Consider the following 19,786-nt stretch of genomic DNA (forward strand, 5'->3'; position numbering starts at 1 on the left):
AGGGGCGGGGACTGGAGAGACTGCCGCTGGGGGCTCTCGTTGAAATGAGTGAAGCACTTCGCGACGACTTCCGAGAAAGTCTCTCTGCTTCTATTTATAATGTTTCTCGCCAGGCGGCGCACGCGTCCGGTGCGCTTAAAACACGAACTGCGGTTTCTACTTTGTCAGTTCTCTCGCTAAACCGAGAGATTGCGTCATGCATGACCAGTACGAGGCGCGCACGATAAAATATAGAGCGGGCGGCAGTCACATGGAAGTTTCCATCGTACCATCGATCGTCGTGACAAAAGAGTTTCGAATCGAAACTGACGTGTAATAGGCTCATGTGCCTCTCTCTCTCTCTCTCTACACGCATAGATGTTTAGCAAGAATTACCCAACAAGAATGACAAAAGAAATATGTAAAATCAACTTGAATTTAATGCACCATCGCGTTTGCCTAATTTAAGTGCATGTCTTAGAATCGAATGACTACCGTACCCCGACAGCGGACTGATTCTTGCTAAAACTATAGCTGAACTTTTAGTAGTTCTGTCTTTTACCAAAAAAAAAAAAAAAAAAAAAAAACTTTTAGTAGGTCTGTCCAGTGAAAACAATTGCGACAGCTCCGAGACACGTATACCTAAGAGACCGGAGATACTGTGAAGTGGGAAATCAGTTAACGTTACCAACACGCGTGTCCGTGATATCGTAATATAGACAAGGAGTGGTTTATCAAACATTCAAAGGATCTTGAATTTACAAAAGCACAACGAGAATCAATGAATTACTAGGCCGACACCCGCAATTACGATAGGAGCATGCTTACCACAATTTGATGCTTCACGAACTTCGTCTGCCATCCTCAATCTTCATGCCTTTTAGACTCTTGGCGAGCCAGATAGCTGTTTCCTTTGGAGAAACCTTATCTTTCCCAAAGGGCTTCAATTCAACTGCAAGCTCTTCTAATCTGTTGTGCTGCAGCAATTCCGCAGACAATTCAAGGAGCCCTTCCAGTGCCTCAGGTCCAATGTCTCCTTTGTCGGTTGTTCCTCGTCGTCCCCAGGGGAGTTGGGTTTCGTGGGTGGCAATGAATCGGTTTTCGGAAGAGAATCAGATGTCAATTGGGCCGAAACAATGTTTGCAGCATCGATTTCTTTAACAGCAGAATGATCGGGATCATTAGACTGATATGACACGGCTTTGGAGCTACTAGAAGTTCTCATAGTCATGGAAGTAGCCATTTCTTATTTCCATGTCGTCACTGACGACATTTATCAGCTTCCCAACATTAACATTTTGGAAAACCATCTCCACAGTATCCATAACAGGCTGCTCACTGCCGAGTCGGAAACTACTGAGCCTTATAACATGTATTACGTCATTATAAGCTGAATGAAGATGAGGGGTACCTGGCTTTTCTATTGTCGGATGGTGCAGAATCATCCCTTTATCAGGCTGCAAGTTCTTTTGGCTAGATGATATAGGAGATTTATCAGAAGTAGTAATTTTGGCTAGCGACGACAGAAGCTCTCGTACCACATATATCTCATCACCACTGGAATGAGATGTAGGAATTGACCGGGAGACTTTATTGGGTGTGATAGTGGGTGTTGTTACTGATCAAAAACAATAAACAAGAAATAGAAAACCATAAGCTATATTTTTCAGATGAGGAAGAAAAACACCGAGAAACAGAACACAAACTTGCATACGTCTGTTCTAAAGAAAAAAAAAACTGTCGAGTACCACAATTAATACAAAGCAAAAAACTGATCACGTATGTGCAACACATAACTGCACACAAACGTGCTATTAACTTTCTATAAAATAGCAAAAACACTAAATACATAACTAAATAAACTTGGCTGTTTTTTTTTAAAAAAAAAACAGAGGAAAACAGAGGAAAAAACAAGACAGAAAACAGCAGCACTGAGACATTATAATCCAACAAACTCCTCCTTGGATCAGTTGCTGCTGCATACTCCAATTTTCTTTCTTAATACTTCAAATCTTCCAACTTGAAGTAGTTTTGTGAACATGTCTGCAAGTTGATCTTCAGATCTGCAATAAACCAGCTTAACTTCACCATTTTGTTGCACCTCACATAGAAAGAAGAACTTAACTTTGAAATGCTTAGTTTTGCCATGAAAAACTGGATTCTGAGATATTGCTAGAGCAGCTTGATTATCCACATTGATTTCGATACAGCCACTCGAATTCAGCCATAAATCTTTCATTATCTTCTTCAGCCACAAAGCTTGATTTGCAGTTGCAGTAGCTGCTATAAACTCAGCCTCTGCAGTAGATTGAGCTACAATCTCTTGCTTTTTAGAACACCATGAGAAACAAGCAGAACCAAAACTGAAACAATATCCAAACGTACTCTTCATGTCATCTACTGAACCAGCTCAGTCACTATCAGAAAATCCTTACAAATTAAACTTCTGACATTTCTTAAACTTCACACCAAAGAACAATGTTCCTTTGAGATATCTCAATACCCATTTTGCTGCAATCAAATGTAACCAACTATGACTACTCATAAACCTGGATAAAACACTCACAGCAAATAGAATATCTGGTCTGGTTGCTGTAAGATACATGAGACACCCAATCAGACTTCTATACATAAAAGCATCTACTGCATCTGTTCCATCATTCTTCTGCAGCTTCTCTTTAGCAGCCATAGGAGTGCTTACACTTCGACAATCTTCCATCTGAAACTTCTTTAGAATTTCCTTAATTTATTTTTTTCTGATAGATGAAAATCTCATATGAAGCCTATTTGACTTCCAAACCCAAAAAATAAGACATCTTTCCCAAGTCTGACATCTCAAAAATTGCAAATAGATCTTGCTTCACCTTCTCTATCAATTCCATATCATTCCCCGTCACTAATAGATCATCTACATAAAAGTGACAGAATTACAACACTGTGATTCACCTTCTTGACATAAAGAGTGAACTCACTTAAGCTTTTTACAAAGCCAAAATCCTGCAAATATCGATCTATCTTCCCATACCAAGCTCTTGGAGCCTGCTTTAGTCCATATAGAGCTTTCTTCAACCTGTATACACTTTCTTCTTGCCCTTTGATACTAAAGCCTTCAGGTTGTTTAACAAAAATCTCCTCCTCAAGCTCTCCATTCAGAAATGCAGACTTGACATCTAACTGAAATATAGGTCACCCATTCTCTGCTGCAATAGCTAACAGTAACCTTATTGTATCAAGTTGTGCAACAGGAGCAAATGTTTTAGAATAGTCTACTCCCCATATTTGTGCATAGCCTTTCACCACCAGTCTAGCTTTGTGTTTATTGACAGAACCATTAGGATTAAGTTTTGTTCTAAACACCCACTTAACCCCAATCACATTCTTATCAGATGGTCTGTCAACAAGCTCCCATGTGTGGTTTTTCTGGATCATTGCAATCTCCTCCTGCATTGCTGCAATCCACCTCTGATCCTCCTTAGCTTCCACAAAGTTAGATGGTTCGAGCATTGCCACATTGCTTCTTTCATAGATTTCAGCAAGTGACCTTGTGCCTCTTACTAGTAAATCATCCACACTATCTTCCAATCCATCTATAAATTCATCAACCTCTACATCTGTTGCAGGTTTTTTTTCGAACTGCTGTTGTTCTGCACTCTTTCCTTCCATCCAATTCTACTCATCTTCCTCTAGAAAAACAACATCTCTACTTACAGTCACCTTCTCTGTCATAGGGTGAAAAATTCTATAAGCCTTTGATTGGAGATTGTACCCAATGAAGATTTCAAGCTCTGCTTTCTTATCTAGCTTGTCCCTCTTGACCTCAAGAACATGAGTGTAACACAAACACCCAAAAACCTTCAAATTTTTCACATAAAGTTTAACACCATACTAGACTTCAAAAGGTGTTGACCTCTCTAAGGCCTTTGTGGGCAATCTGTTCAACAAGAACACAATTAGCTGCTTCAGCCCAAAACTTCTTAGGTAAATTCTTCTCCTGCATCATACATCTGGCCATCTCCATAATGCTTCTGTTTTTCCTTTCACTGACCCCATTCTGTTGAGGTGAATAGGGAGCAGTGAACTGTTGCACAATTTCTGCTTGCTCACAATTCAACTTAAACTTGTGAGCAGTATACTCAGAACCATTATCAGATCTGAGCATTTTAATTTTCTTCCCACTCTGATTCTCAACTAAGGCTTTAAACTTCACAAACACATCAGCAACTTCAGACTTGGTTCGCAGAAAATAAATCCAACTCATCCTAGTCATATCATCAGTGAAAGTAATGAAATACCTGCTACCATTGAGAAAAGACTCAAACATAGGTCCACATAGATCTGTGTGGACTAATTGCAGCTTCTCACATGCTCTCTAGCCTCCTCCTTTGAAAGGAAATCTGGCTTGCTTGCCAAATCTGGCTTGCTTGCCAAAAAGACAAGTTTTGCATTGTGGAAATTCCTCCTCCAAACTTGGCAAGTCATCTGCCAAGCTATTTCTCTGCATAAATGACATGCTCTTTCTGTGAACATGCCCAAGTCTTTTATGCCATATCTCTGCATTTTCTTCTTTGCACTTTAAAGCCATTTGTTGCATCTCTTGTGGCTTGAACATGAAACTCTTGTCCTCCATTGAAATTCTTAGCACTTCTTTGCTATCTGCATTATTAATAAGACATCCATTCCCTTCGAACTTCACTTTATAGCCCTTCTCAACTAATTGACCAACACTTAACAGATTATGGTCAATATTTGGCACAAAGAGAACATCACTGATTAGCTTCACCTCCTGATTTCTTTCAATAGCCGCTGTACCCTTCCCTTGCACTTCGATATACTGTTCGTTGCCAATTCTGACTCTAGACCTGACTGACCTGTCTAGACTCCTAAACAGCTTCGAATTGCCAGTCATATGATTGGTACAGCCACTATCCACCAGCCATGCATCATTCCCAAAAAAAGATTCAGAAAAAGAAGCTACAAACAAGTGCTCTTCCTCAGTTTCATTCACTGCTACCTATGCTTTTCCTGCTTGCTGGTAATTTTTTTCTTTGCAGATGGCTTCCATGTGACCCAACTTGTGACATCTTCTGCATCTAGCATCAAGCTTTCTCCAACATCTAAAAAACTGATGATTAGTTCCACCACAGTATTGACAAGGCTTTTTGTTCATCTTCCATTTGCTAGACCCACCGGAGTTTCCTTCTTTTGCTACAAACTTGGAGTCACCGGCATTTTCTCTGGACTAAATCCATTTCTTCCCTTTGCCTCCATCATTTGACTTCACTCTAGCTTGCAGCGCACCCTCTACAAACTCTTCTCTTCTCATCAGTCTTCTGTGCTCCTGTGCCTGCAGAGCATTTAACAATTCTACAAGCTTTATATCAGCTAAGTCTCTTGTATTTTCTAGAGATGCTATGGTGGCTTCGAACTTCTCTCGGAAGAGACACGGGATCTTCGAACAAGCCTTTCATCCTTCAAGTCAGTCCCTAAAACTCTGATTTTTTCAGCTATCCCAACCAACCTATCGAGTACTCCTTCACCGACTCGAATCTTTCATCTGCTGTCTCTCAAACTCCCTCAAGAGATTCAGCACCTTCATGCCTCTTATCTTCTCATCGCCCTCGTATTCATCCTTCAAGAAATCCCATATTGCCTTTGCAGAATCACATCTCATGATCCTTGTGAAGATAGTGGGTGAAACAACAGCGTACAGGCTTGACTTTGCCTTAGCCTTCCTTGTGATTCTCTCTTTATGGTACTTTATCTCATTCAAAGTCGGATTGTCTGGAAGTGGAGCAACCTTATAATCATCCTCCACAGCTTCCCACAGATCATGACCCTCCAAAAATGCTGTCATCTTAACAGCCCATGCTTGATAATTCTCTCCAGTAAATACTGGAGAAGCCATCGCAGAGAAACCACTCGACCCTGTCTCCATCACCCTTTAACTTCTTTACACTTCGATACTTGCTTCACTTCATAGTCCCTCAAGATCATTCAAGCTCTGATATCACTGTTGTTACTGATCAAAAACAGTAAACAAGAAATAGAAAACCATAAGCTATATTTTTCAGATGAGGAAGAGAAGCAAAGAGAAACAGAACACAAACTTGCATACGTATGTTCTAAAGAAAAAAAAACTGTCGAGTACCACAACTAAATACAAAGCAAAAAACTGCTCACGTACGTGCAACACATAACTGCACACAAACGTGCTATTAACTTCCTAGAAAATAGCAAAAACACTAAATACATAACTAAATGAACTTGGCTGTTTTTTTAATAAAAAAAAAATAGAGGAAAACAGAGGAAAAAACAAGATAGAAAACAGCAGCACTGAGACATTATAATTCAACAGTAGGCCAGCATAGAGAGCCATCGCTTTTGCAAGTAAATATTTCTTCACAACTATTTTGGGGAAAATTCGAAATCACTGTGTCACTATCAGCAAGAATTTTATGAAATTCAGCAGCAGTATTAGAGATTTTTCTAGAATCTGTTGAAGATCTGCAGTTGTGTCTGCAGCTTCCAGTGGCTCCTCATCATAATTCTCACAATGTACATGAGATACAGGCGCACTCGTGCGAGATATCACCCTTTCGGTGTATGCATCTCTACCATTGACAGGCCGTGACTACTGTACATGTTCCACCATGACAAAAGAAGAAGTTGTAGCATCATCACAAACCTCAAATCCTTGAATGGAGAAAGAAGAAGATTTGGAATAGCTACTAGCAGTTTGCATCCCCCTGGAAGCTTCTAACTTTGGAAGCTCTCCTTTGGTCTGCCACTGAGATGGGAAACAACACCATTGTAAGGGAACTTGAGTAGCCTTTCCAGGCTCATGCGTCGCGTCGGCTCACTTGAACCTAACTTCACCGAATTGCTCACAGTACCATTTGCCTGGCTTGCCCAGGAATGAAGGTCTTTTGACCTAATTTGAGGGAGGCGATTTCTGATTGGCTCTTGCCAAACGTCAAGATTTGCTGGCTTGGAATTTGTGAAGTTGACAGAAGACATTACACTTTGGTCAATGCTCAGGATTCTTTCTCAGCATTCCCTTGATAAGTGTTTTTCTGCATCACAATGCTAAGCAGATTACACTAGGCCACGCACTATTCTGCTGTTAGACATCAAGTAAAAGAAAACTAGGACTTCCTCAAGATAATTAGCAGTAATGCTGGCATATTTTGCTGGTGGATGGTGGACCGTTGACAGGATTATTTGGGAAAAAATTTCCCTAATCAGCTGATCCAGCCGAGATTGTTTCATCCTCCGAAAAGGAGAAATGGGGAGGGTCACTGCCGCTGGCATACCAAATTCTAAATAGCGAACTAAGTTTATTTCCCTCTCAGATTGTTGAAGAGACATCTTAGGTAATTTGATGTATCAATAAACTAGCTCTCAATGTCGAGATCAAGTGTCAATGTCATGATTTAAGAATTTTCAATACGAGTACCAATGTCGACAATCTCAGAGTGATGCAATTTGCTATAGGTTCCAACGGCAAACGGTGGGAGCAGCTAAGGAGCAAGTATAGTGGGCGTAGCTAGATCCATCAGATAATATGAATCTTATATAATTCTAGTATAGTGATCGATTATGTGTACCACGTAACTCGGATTGTTAAGTTGTTGGCAAACCACTCCTAAGCCTTGACAATATCTCTAAGAAACAGGAATTTGATCATGATGGATTTGCCCCCTTTCTAATATTGACTCCAGATTCCACATTAGCCTTAAGATTTATGGTCTTTCTTGATTTATTTCACTCTTACGAATTCTTTGAAGGAATTATTATGTGACGCAACTAATGCTAGCTCATTAAGAAATCACACAAACATACTTGATTTTTTTTTTATTGCAACTTTGTATTCTTGTATTTCAAAACGGGAGAATTGTCTAAAAAGTCCTAAATCTATTGCACTTTTGCCAATTTAGTCTTAAACCTTTTAATTTTGTCAATTGAATTCTAAATTTTTTCACTTCTTGTCGATTCAATCCATCCGGCCAATTTTGGCCGGAAAATGCTGACGTGGACGCCGGCCATGCCACGTAGGACTACTAGCGTTGACGTTGATAATTTTTAATAATATTTTAATATTTTTTTGAATTTTTTTGAATTTTTTTTTCTCTCTTTCCTTTTTTTTTTTCTTGGCCTTTTCGGTGGCCGGCCACCGGCCACGGCCCAGCCGGTGGGCGAGGCCAGCCGGTCGCCCCATCTCAACTGACAATGCACATCTAAACCGGAGCCACCCCCACCGTTGTCTTCGCCGGAAATGGTCCTCCATCTTGGTCGTCTTTGTGGTCATCTTTACCCGTCATTGGCCTTGAGCAAATGGCCAAAAATCAGGGGAAAAATCAGGAAAAAATAGAAATCTCTCGAGAAAAAAAAGAACTTGCAGGAAAAATCTTTGAGACAAAGAAGGGGGCAGTGGGTCTCTTGTACTTTTAGCCAAAAGATATGAAATTTGGAGGGATTTACAAAGCAACATGGGTAAAAAATCAGCGGGTCTCTTGGCCGAAAGGTAGAAGACATGACCGCAAACGACTTGAATTTTGGGAAATCTGTAGAAGCTGGGGAAGAAAGAAAGAAGAAACCTGAATGCCGAAGCTCTCCCATTTTTCATCGCAGCTCGTCGGGAGAACAAGGGAAAAAATTGAACCCAGAAATCCAAAATCTGCCCGCGACTTCCTCTGTTCGTCTTCTGCTTCGTCTTTCCAGCGGCCGAGCTCCAGATCTGGAGCAGAGCCTCGTCCATGGCGGCGACAAGCGAGGTCGAGATCCCGACTGTGATTGGGCTCCGGCGGTGTTGGGGATGGGGGCGGAACTCAGCTCACCGCCGGCGTGTCTACCGCGGCGGGGGGTAAGGGTCGTGGAAAGAGGATTGCGAGAGGGATCTGGCGAGGGGAGCCCTCGCTAGATCTGACGAGGCCGGCCCTCGCCGAGGCCATGGCAGCCTCGCTCGGCCAACGCCCGGTGAGGCCACCCTGGCCTGGGGGAGGGTCGGCCTCGCCCAGGTGACCCTGGCCGAGCCACGCCTGGGCGAGGGCTCCCCTCAGGGCTCCTCCTCGCCCAGCCGGGCCTTGCCTGTGGCGAGCGAGGCCAGCCGGCTGGCTGTGGCGGTGACCGGCCACTGGAAAAGGCCAAGAAAAAGCCAAAAATAATAAAAATAATAAAAATTCAAAAAATATTAAAATATTATTAAAATTGTTCACGTCGCGCCGATAGACCTACATGGCACCGACGACATCTACGTCAGCATTTTCCGACCAAAATTAGCCGGATGGACTGAATCGGCATGAAATAAAAAGGTCTATAACTCAATTGATAAAGTTAAAAAATTTATGACTAAATAGGTTTAAAACTTTTGGACAATTCCCCCATTTCAAAACATATATAACCTACAACGAGAAAATTGTCTAAAATTTTTTAAACCTATTACATTTTTATCAATTAAGTATTAAATTTTTAACTGTATCAATTGAAACCTAAACATTTTTATATTTTACCAATTAAGTCTATTCAAACAATTTTGGACAAAAATCATTGATGTGGATATTAGTCATCATACATGATACGATCGACGTTAATATAAATAATTTTTAATAATAATTTAATATTTTTGAATTTTTATTAACTTTTTTTTTTCCTTTTTAAAAAAATTGGCCAGGGACCTCATCCACCAAAATTGCAAAAAAAAATGAAAATACATAATGAAAAAGAAAAAGAAATTAAAAATTAGTAAAAATTGAAAAAAACATTAAAATATTTCTAAACATTGTGTGCATTAGCGACAATCGTGCCATATAAAACCGCTAGCATCCACGTCAATGAGTTCTAGCCAAAATTAGTTAAATGGATTCAATTAGCAAAACATGAAAATGTTTATGATTCAATTGGTATAATTAAAAGATTTAAGACTAAATTAACAAAAGTGTAATAAATTTATGACTTTTTGGACAACTTTCCCAACTAATAACCTCTATTTCATTCTTCTTCTTGATCTGTGGCGTGAGCATCGTATATTTAATGCCTACGTGGAAGCCATGGTGAGGATCGCCGACCCTTGCCAGCAACCCCAAACCCTCAAGCACACTCCTCTCTTCTCTCTCTCTCTGATTTATCTTTTTCTTATTATAGTTTTTGGATGTTTTTCTCCATTTTTTAAAAGTTCGCTTTAATTTTTTTCACATGTCGTTATATATGCTAATTTAAAAATTACCACACCAAATTCCAATGTGTTGTGTCAGCGAATCACCCATGAGATCATCAGAAGGACTAGATTGCACTGAACATAAAAGGTTTAGAACTTAATTACACAAATTTACATATTTAGAGCTTGATTACACAGTGAGGCAAACGTTTAAGACCATTTTTGCAATTTTTCCAAAAACTATCGTCCTCAAGAGTCCAGACCAAGAGCTCAAATGAACGTGATTAGAAAAGGAGAAGACAAAGGTGAGATCGATAGTCATAGATACTTACAATGAAGTCAAGAATTACTATCTTATATATTTTCGTTACTGTACTTGGACATAAACGAATTACTCTTTCCTATTGACGATCTGACACAAAGAAGGAACAAGGTGACCCAAAGCTATAATAAGGCAATGAACTACCACTGGACATAATGGGCCGCTAGAGAAGAAATCAGAAGGACGCCTAATGTCAATAAACAGAGCAGATTCTCCCTCCATCAGGGAGCTTCCCCGTCTCCTTGCCAGGCAAAAACTCAACGCTCAGATCCTTACAAGAGGCCTCCACCGACCTCTGCCTGCTCAGCCACCTCCCAGCTCTGAACTCCACCCTCATATCCACCTTCACCAGAAAGCTCACCACCCTTCTGCTCCAATCCCCTCTGATGTCCCTAAGGACCTTCCGTCTCTTCTTGTCGTTCAGCTTCTGCACATCCAACTCGAACTCGACCTCTGAACTCCGGTTGCCTAGTATCTGTACGTTCGTTGAATCCATGGCCCTCCTAAGGAGCGGGATGCCCCTGTAGGAAACGAGAAAGCCAAACTGGTCAATCAGGAGGACCGTCTTCTTGTTCGGGTTTGTGATGACGAGTTCAAGATCATATCTGGGGGTGAACTGAGGGCTCGAGATGTTGAATCCGGACACAGCGAGAGAGTTGACTCTGAATACAGGAGGGTGGGGATGGAGCGTGAGCCAGGCGATGAGGCACAGAGCGCTGGCCAAGACGGTTAGTAGGATTAGCGAGGTGGTCAGGCAGTGAACTACACGATAGGCCCTGGAGTTGGGAGGACGTCGGGAATAACGTAGAGAACGAGATCCTGACAGTCTGCGTGATAGGGTTGAAGGTCCAGAGGCGTTTGGGTGCTCCATGATTGAGGAGATGCTATTTTTGAATGATTTCCAAACTCAAGAGGGGTCCTATAATATATAGTCTTCCCACGGCGGGGGGGAGGAAAACGAGAGGAAAGTCCATTGTGGACTTGTAGGAGGGGAAACGCGTTTGCAGTGTTCGGAGCCTTGTGAATGGAAACGAGTGCGCTTCGGAGATACTGGGGTTTTTGCGTATTGAGTTGTGCTCTCATGGAGAAGATGAAGCATCCTGACAACTTCCAAGAAAGTCTCAACCAAGCTCAATTTTTCAGTTGGGGATGACCTACGGACTTTCTCTTCTCTTTCATATCTTTTTCCGGGAAGTAGAAGTGTTCGAAGCCTAGAAAACAGACTGCTATTTTGACTTTCGGTCTTGGTCAGTTCTATTAAAGACAGGAAAGCATTGCGTTATGCGGTCACAGACTGCGCACGGATGATCAATGGACCATGGTCATAAATATACGGAAGCTTCCATCGAGTCATCGACAGCTTTGAATCCAATGCACCATCACGTTTGCCTAATTTAGTGCGTATCTTAGAATCGAATGACTACCCTACCTCGACAGTGGACTAATTCTTGCCAAATTATGGCCAACTTTTTAGAAGTTCTGTCCAATGAAAATAATTGTAACAGCTAAAAGACATAACTTAGAGACCAGAGACGCTGTGAAGTGGGACATACGTAAACGCTACCCACACGTGTCCGTGACATCGTAATATATAAATGGAGCATGGATTTAAGACAATTATTGGTCAATTATGAGCTTTCTGAGGAGGGCCAGAATACAAAATAATATGAACAAGGAGGAAATACTGGTTTACTTGACGATCTAGATTCTAGAGTCGAGTTTGCACGATCTCCTGCCCTAGCTCTCAAAGTGAGAGCCAAAAAAAAAGCTAGAAAGAACACAATGGTAATGAAACAGATTCTTGGCCACTAAGAAATCATTCTCACCTTAATGGATCTAGGGATTATTAGTTCCTAATGCTATTTTTATCTTTTCAATATATTACTTCCCAATGCTATTATATGCTAATGAAAGTTAGACCGCTCTAACAGCTCAAATTACGTGATTCAACTAGCAGAGCACGCTCAAGTATCATGCTGGAATTCAATCTTTCTCATCTATATTGGTCACTATGTACAAAAAGGTTATGCATCTAATGAAAAAGGACGAATAAGAAAAAAGGAAATAGATAAGGAGTGGTTTCTCAAATATTCAAGGGATCTTGAATGTACAAATGCACAATAAAAATCAATGAATTACTAGGCCGACACCCATAATTACGATAGGAGCATGCTTACCACAATTTGCTGCTTCACGAACTTCGTCCACCGTCCTCTATCTTCATGCCTTGTAGACTCTTGGCTAGCCAGATAGCTGTTTCTCTTGGGGAAACCTTATCTTTCCCAAAGGGCTTCAATACAACTGCAAGCTCTTCTAATCTGTTGTGCTGCAGCAATTCCGCTGACAATTCAAGAAGCCCTTCTAGTGCATCAGCCCTCTGCCTGAAGGACTTAACATCCAATGTCTCCTTTGCCGGTACTTCCTCTTCATTCCCAGGGGAGTTGAGTTTTGCTGATGGCAATGGATCGGTTTTTGGAACAGAATCGGATATCAATCCGGCCGAAACAGTGTTTGCGACATCAATTTCTTTTACAGCAGAATGATCGGAGTCATTTGACTGATATGACACTGCTTCGGAGCCACTAGAAGTTCTCATAGTCATAGGAGTAGCCATGTTTCTCATTTCCATGTCATCACTGACGACATTTATCAGCTTCCCAACATTAACATTTTGGACACCCATCTCCACAGTTTCCATAACAGGCTGCTCACTGCCGACTCGGAAACTACTGTGCCTTATAACATGTATGACATCATCGTAAGCCGAATGAAGATGAGGGGTGCCTGGCTTTTCTATTGTCGGATGGTGCAGAATCATCCCTTTATCAGGCTGCAAATTCTTTTGGCTAGATGATACAGGAGATGTACTGGAAGAAGTAGTTTCGGCTAGTGACGACAGAAGCTCTTGCACCATATATTTCTCATCACCACTTGAAGGAGATGCAGGAATTGACTGGGAGACTTTATTGGGTGCAATACTAGGCCTGCATAGAGGGCCATCACCTTTGCAAACAAATATTTCTTCACAGCTATTTTGCGGAGAATTTTTAATCACTTTGTCACTATCAGCAATCACTGTATGAAGTTCACCTCCAGTTTCAGAGATTTTCCTGGAATCTGTTAGAAAACTGCCGTCACGTCTGCGGCTTCCAGTGGCCTCCTCATCATGATTCTCACAATGTACACGAGATACAGGCACACTCGCACAAGACATCACAATTTCAGTGTATGCATCTCTGTCATTGACAGGCTGTGGCCGCTGTACATGTTCCACCATGACAAAGGAAGAAGTTGTAGCATCATCACAAACCTCAAATCCTTGAATGGAGAAAGAAGAAGACTCAGAATTGCTACTAGCAGTTTGCATCCCTCTGGAAGCTTCTACCTTTGGGAGCTCTCCTTTGGTCTGCCTACTGAGATGGGAAACAACACCATTGGGAACTTGAGTAACCTTTTCAGGCTCATGCATCTGATCACTTGAACCTAGCTTCACTGAATTGCCCACGGTATTAGGAGTATTGACCCCCATTTGCCTGGCTTGCCCAGGAATTGAAGATCTTTTGACCTGATTTGAGGGAGGCGTTTTCTGCCTGGCTCTTGCCAAAAAAGGATCATCAGTAGCCTGTCTTATGGCACCGGAAGGAGGGACCACCTCATGCCTCGGTTTTGTCTTGGGTGAAAAATCAACTACAGGTAACTGGAATACATCGCAGAGCATTAGCAACACTCTCAATCCATATGAAAAATTTAGTAGCTATAGTAAATCCTAATACCTGATGCTTCAGCGAAAGCGTTCTTTCAACCTTCTTTTGTGGCTCATTGTCTGCCTTTGCAGGCGTTGCAGCTGAAGCTTCTGTATTATGCTTGATAGCAGGAACAGGACTGGGTTTAGGAATCTTTGGCGATACTTCTCTATTATTTCTTTGGTTAGATGTAGGTCCAGCCTTCACTCGGCTGCCTCTCATTGGGGAACCATTTTCTCGCACTTTCCCTTCTTTTAAAGCCATCATTATACTCTTAATAGTTCTTGGTTGCTTCTGTTCAGCACTTGATACCTGCACTTCATGTGAGGGTTTCACTATCTCTTGCTCTTCCTTCTTGGTAACGGGTCCATTTTGTGCTTCATTTGATAGGGACTGCTCGGAACAATCTTCATCATCAAATGAAGCCAAATCGGTATCGGTGGCTCTGTTATTGCCATTGAGAACATCGGATGAATTTTTCTCACTGGAAAGCAAGCTGTCTTTATCACTGCAAGAGCTGTTACTATTTTGGCTCTCAGCCATACTTCTCCGAGAACTGGGAGTTTTTATGGGCTTTTCTGGGATACATGTGGTTGGAGTGAAGGATGGACGGTACTGATCAACATAAGGTTGCAAATAAGGATGCTTCAGGACCTCAGATGCCTGGTAAAAGAAAAATTGAATGTTAACATCAAGATTTGCTGGCTTGGAATTTGTGCAGTTGACAGAAAACATTACACTTGGTCGATGCTCGGGATTCTTTCTCAGCATTCCCTTGATAAGCACTTTTCTGCATCACAATGCTAAGCAGATTATAGTAGGCCATGAACTATTCTGCTATCAAACATCAAGTATAAGATAAATACGACTTCCTTAAGTCTGAGGCACAACTTATCGAGTGAATGTAGCAAAGGGGCCAAAGGAAGGAGAAGGAGTAGGGAGATGCAAGAGAGTGGCTCTTTTTTTTTTTTTTTTTTTCCCTTTTCTTGGCTTTCATCGTTTGCCCCTTTTCTTTTTCTTGGTGAGGAAGAAAAATAAGAAGGGAGTGTCTCTGGGAAAAGGGAGGGCAACCCCATGAAAAGAAGGCAGTGATCACAAGGATCAAGCAGAAGTAGAACAAGTTCCTTTTCACTACAATTACTATGCAAGATAGCAGTAATGCCGGCATCTTTTGCTGGTGGATGGTGGACCTTTGACAGGATTGTCTGGAAATATTATTCACTAATCTGCTAATCTAGCCAAGATCGTTTCATCCTCCAAAAAGGAGAAATGGGAGGGTCACTGCCGCTGGCTTACCAAGTTCTAAATAGCAAACAAAGTTTATAGCTAAAATTTTAGGTATAATCTTTTAAAAGAAATAAATACTTTATGTTTAACAAACTTGGGAACTAGCAGGCCAGGGGCCACCACTAAAACTCCCAGATCAGCCAATGGTCACTGCATAGAAGGTGGGATGGTTGTGAGAAAAGCAGGTTTTTTTCGGAATAATAATCATAATGGGGCAGACCAAGAAGCATCTCACAGGTGCATCATGGTTCCACTAGCATCCTAACATACTAAAATGAAGTCCCGAGTATCTGACGCGCATGTATCTGCTTTTCCAGAAGCCACCAATTTCATCATGCACGGGAGATGAGGTGCAAGGAATTTACGGCCGTGAAATTGAGTAGAATAAATTGTCAAGACCTCCCCTAGTGCATCATTACCTATATCACTCTGATATCACTGTTTAATACAAGAAAGAAACAAGAAACTGAGCATTTAAGACTCCTGATCAGGCAAGAAATGCACACTTTTAGAGTACCTTGACTCTATTCCGCAAATATACATCCAGATGAGGAAAAAATCACCCTCAAAGAAACTCAAATATTTCCTCATAAGCATAAGGTTAGGCAACATTCAGTAGAGCAACTAAGATGCAAATGTCTAGCAGTACAAAAAACAACCAAAGAGGGAAGAACACGATGCTAGTAGGCAACTAAAAGCTCATCAACACTTACAAAGATGGGGAATAACATGTAGGCAAGGGACCGATAGAGGAACGGTTTATCTTGCTAATTAGACCAGCCATATCCTGAGACCCATCGTAAAAGCAAAGAGTTAGACATCCACATCTGTTCACTATTGAGTTGGCACACAGGAAAAGTACAGAAGAGCAGAACAAATCAAAAAAGCTTTTATAAAGCAAAATTATCGAACTTCTTCTAAATTGTAACCCAGTACCAAATTGCCGTTCATAATAGAAGTTATTATGTCTAGTTATTACAAATATTATGAACTCAAAATGGCAAGTCTAATTATAAATGTAACTTAGTCAGAACATAAACAGGAGGCTACGTGGCTATTGGCTATTCTTATTCTTTTTTTCTTCTTTTTTTTCCTGAGGTAACTGCTACAATATGAACTGAATCAAGACAATGTTTGCCACGACAATGAAAAAAGTGCAATTTCTGTCTAATAAAGAGAAGAAATGACAATGAGCGCCAGATATCCAGCTTGGGGATTGCAAACCAACCATGCCTTCCCACCAACCCCCATACATACATTTACATTCACACTTGGATGGCAATCAGATAGTCGCCCACATATGCAAATCACACTCACACGGAGAGAACAAAACTCGAACCAAAGATAGATCTGACAGCACCTGTCCAGTCAGTTGAATTTATGTTCTAAGTGAAAGTACACAGAAGTCTTACAAAGGCCTTAAATGCAGGTCGACGAGCAGCCATCTCATACATGCAACAACCTGATCGGAATGAGCAAAGTCAGTAAACAAAAAGAAAAAAGAAAACTGATACACCAAAACATATGCAGAAAGTACGGATGTACCTAGAGACCATATATCTGACTTGAAGCCATAAGGTATATCTGCAAGTAGTTCTGGGCACATGTAATTGGGTGTTCCCACAACCTACAGAGCATGTGACAGCCGTTGCATTAATATTTTGTAAAATATCAATAAACTTGTGCTAAAGGACGCATGAATGCAGCACTAGAAAATCTACGCGCATGTATGCTTAAACATGATGAGTCTGAGATGATCGGGACGATTTCATCTGACTCTTTCTCTTGCTTTCCTAAACCAGCTCGTAACATTTTGTTGAGAAAAAACTTACCGATGAAGCCAAGTCATCTGCCTTCAGGGTTTTAGCAAGCCCAAAATCCCCTAGATTTAACACAGGCATGTACAAACAAAATCAGATAGCAATTTAAGAGACTTGGAAACCACTAGTAGTTAAAGTCCCACTACATATAATAGCAAGTATGAACTTACCTAGGCGAACATCCTGATCTTTGGTAAGAAAGATGTTCGAACACTGTAAAGAATGTAAAATGACTTCAATATCTGGATAAACTGGGCATGACATTATAAAGTTGCATGTTCACTCAAATCATTTTCTAACTACTCACTTTTAGATCCCGATGGAGCACAAAATTTGAGTGCAAGTACTCAACCGCGAGCAGTAATTGGGCAAACCACTTGCACAGTTTCTGCATAATATAGATTTCACAGTGAGCATGATTCATTTGATTAACCTCCCAATATGACGAGATCAATCAAGCGGATAAGTTAAAGTAGACAATACCTCCTCTGGAAAATGTACCCCGTTGGACTTTTTCATCAACTCAGCCCTATGAAAGTAAACAACAAAGACATTTTGATGAGACAAGATAATTTCCCATCTAGATACTAAAAAACACAGGGATTCTTCCATATCCATCAAACTCACATGTCTCCACCTTCGCAGTAACCGGTAACGATGCAAACATAGCAACCCTGCATTTCATTTACACGGCTTCTATTTCAGGAAGGAATCTAAACAAAAGACGTATTATCATAGAAACTTGGCACATGTGCAATTCAAGCGGGTCTCTCACTTTCTCGACCCATGCTTCCTTGAACTCCACTATGTAAGGATGCTGAAGACGCGCAATTAAAGCCATCTACGAGACAAGAGACATGCCGATTTCGTGAACAACTCCAAAGAGAGGATGGGTGACAGAAATAATCAACTGATTATAGAAACCAGAGAAATAGAGATACCTCCTGATGAGCGGATCTCCTGCATCGCTCCGTTTGCCGCGCGAGCCTGATCTTCTTCAACACATATCTGCCAATGCGAATTCGATCAGATCTTAGCTCGACATACGAGATGAACTACACATTTCTAACACCAAACGCACGCGAATTAGCGACACATCACTGGAACGAAATTCCGGGGAGCATTATAGATTACGCACTTCTTCTTCTCGGCCTTGTGAAGGACGAGAATGGCGGCGCCAAAAGCACCGCGACCGATCTGCTCCATGATCTCGTATTGATCCATCCGAGACTCCGTCGCCATCGGCTTACCGACAACCTAACGACTTCCGAGATCAGTAGCTGACGCGACCACGCTCCGAACGAACCAATCCGGTCGAAAAAAATCTTCCTCACACCATCACGATTCCAACACCGGAACGGCGCGCCACTCTCCGGATCTAAAGGTTATGTCTCCGCAGCATTAGCAGACGAACTCATAGCTCGGGATTTCCCAATCTGCAGAAACACACGACCGCTCGCAGCCTCGCGAAGCAAGTCATCCACCGAGAACGGCGGTCCCTCTCCACGCGCCGAAATGCTAAGTCCACAACCGACTCTGCTTCTTCTTCTTCTTCTTCTTCTTCTTCTGCTTCTCCTCCTCCCTCGACGACTCCGCGGCTGGAACGGAAGGATCAATGCGGCTCGTGCCGGTTGGCAGGAGCGAGAGAAAACCGCCGCCGCCGCCGCCGCCGCCGCCGCCGAAGACGGGCCCGTGCGCGTCGTGTGCTTCTTCTCTCTTCACCGGCTTTCCCCCACTCTCTCTCTCTCTCCTCTCTCTTCTTGCTCTTCACTCCACACTCTCTCTCTCTCTCTCTCTCTTTCTCACATGATGCAAAAGGCGATATTATAATGCACAAACTCTCCTTCTCTCTCTTCTCTCTCTTCTCTCTCTATACTCGAGAGCGCTTCGAGCTCGACTGACCTGAAAAGCTTCGAGAGAGAGGGAAAAAAGGCACTGATGGAGGAGGAAGAAGACGAACGGAAGAGGAGGAAGAAGAAGCGGTTGATCGGAAATTATGCAGCGGAGACGGACGGAGGGTGGTTGAGTTTTAATGAGTTCGCTCCGAAAGCGACCCTGTTTTCGCCGAATTAGAAGGTGCTTGCGGGGGCCCACGACAATACATAATAAGAACCGAGATCAGTAAAAGCTCCTCCACTGATAAATAAATACGGAATTCGTACAAATGTATATTATTAGGTCCAGTAATCTTTTCGAGGATCGACATTTTAAGAAATGGATAAATTTTGCCATTTCCCCAAAATAGAGCGAATAGTTTTCTCCGAAATAGTAGATTTTATCTTGATTAACTTTCGGTGTGATATTAACGTTAAATTTTTTAAAAGAAATTAAATGGAGCTATGTAGATTTTGTAATTTTTTATCTACACGTCCTACCTTCTCCGTTAACCACTCGAGTAACTAATTACTTATTAGAAGTAAAATTGCATGTGTAAAGTATCTATACATGATTCCTATAACAAATAATTGATTCTCGAACAAAT

General features: G+C 41.6%; 2 protein-coding genes across 2 annotated transcripts; both read right to left on the bottom strand.

The window, feature by feature from the left end:
* Positions 1-10,647: 10,647 nt before the first annotated feature.
* On the bottom strand, positions 10,648-11,325 carry LOC104435719 (hypothetical protein). The gene has a single exon (XM_010048419.2). The coding sequence runs from the start codon at positions 11,323-11,325 to the stop codon at positions 10,648-10,650; it is 678 nt and encodes a 225-aa protein (XP_010046721.2).
* Positions 11,326-12,428: 1,103 nt separating this feature from the next.
* Positions 12,429-19,315, bottom strand: LOC104433954 (serine/threonine-protein kinase Nek5). The gene is made up of 14 exons (XM_010046878.3): positions 18,443-19,315; positions 18,246-18,312; positions 18,080-18,145; positions 17,932-17,978; positions 17,788-17,833; positions 17,612-17,692; positions 17,475-17,517; positions 17,317-17,366; positions 17,030-17,111; positions 16,897-16,946; positions 16,198-16,271; positions 14,936-14,987; positions 14,228-14,860; positions 12,429-14,151 (listed from the first exon to the last, which is right to left on the bottom strand). Exons 1-14 carry the CDS (start codon positions 18,544-18,546, stop codon positions 12,646-12,648), a joined length of 2,901 nt encoding a protein of 966 aa, XP_010045180.2. The 5' UTR covers positions 18,547-19,315; the 3' UTR covers positions 12,429-12,645.
* Positions 19,316-19,786: the final 471 nt, after the last annotated feature.

This window comes from Eucalyptus grandis, chromosome 2 (genome assembly GCF_016545825.1).
Source record: "Eucalyptus grandis isolate ANBG69807.140 chromosome 2, ASM1654582v1, whole genome shotgun sequence".
Classification (NCBI taxonomy): domain Eukaryota; kingdom Viridiplantae; phylum Streptophyta; class Magnoliopsida; order Myrtales; family Myrtaceae; genus Eucalyptus; species Eucalyptus grandis.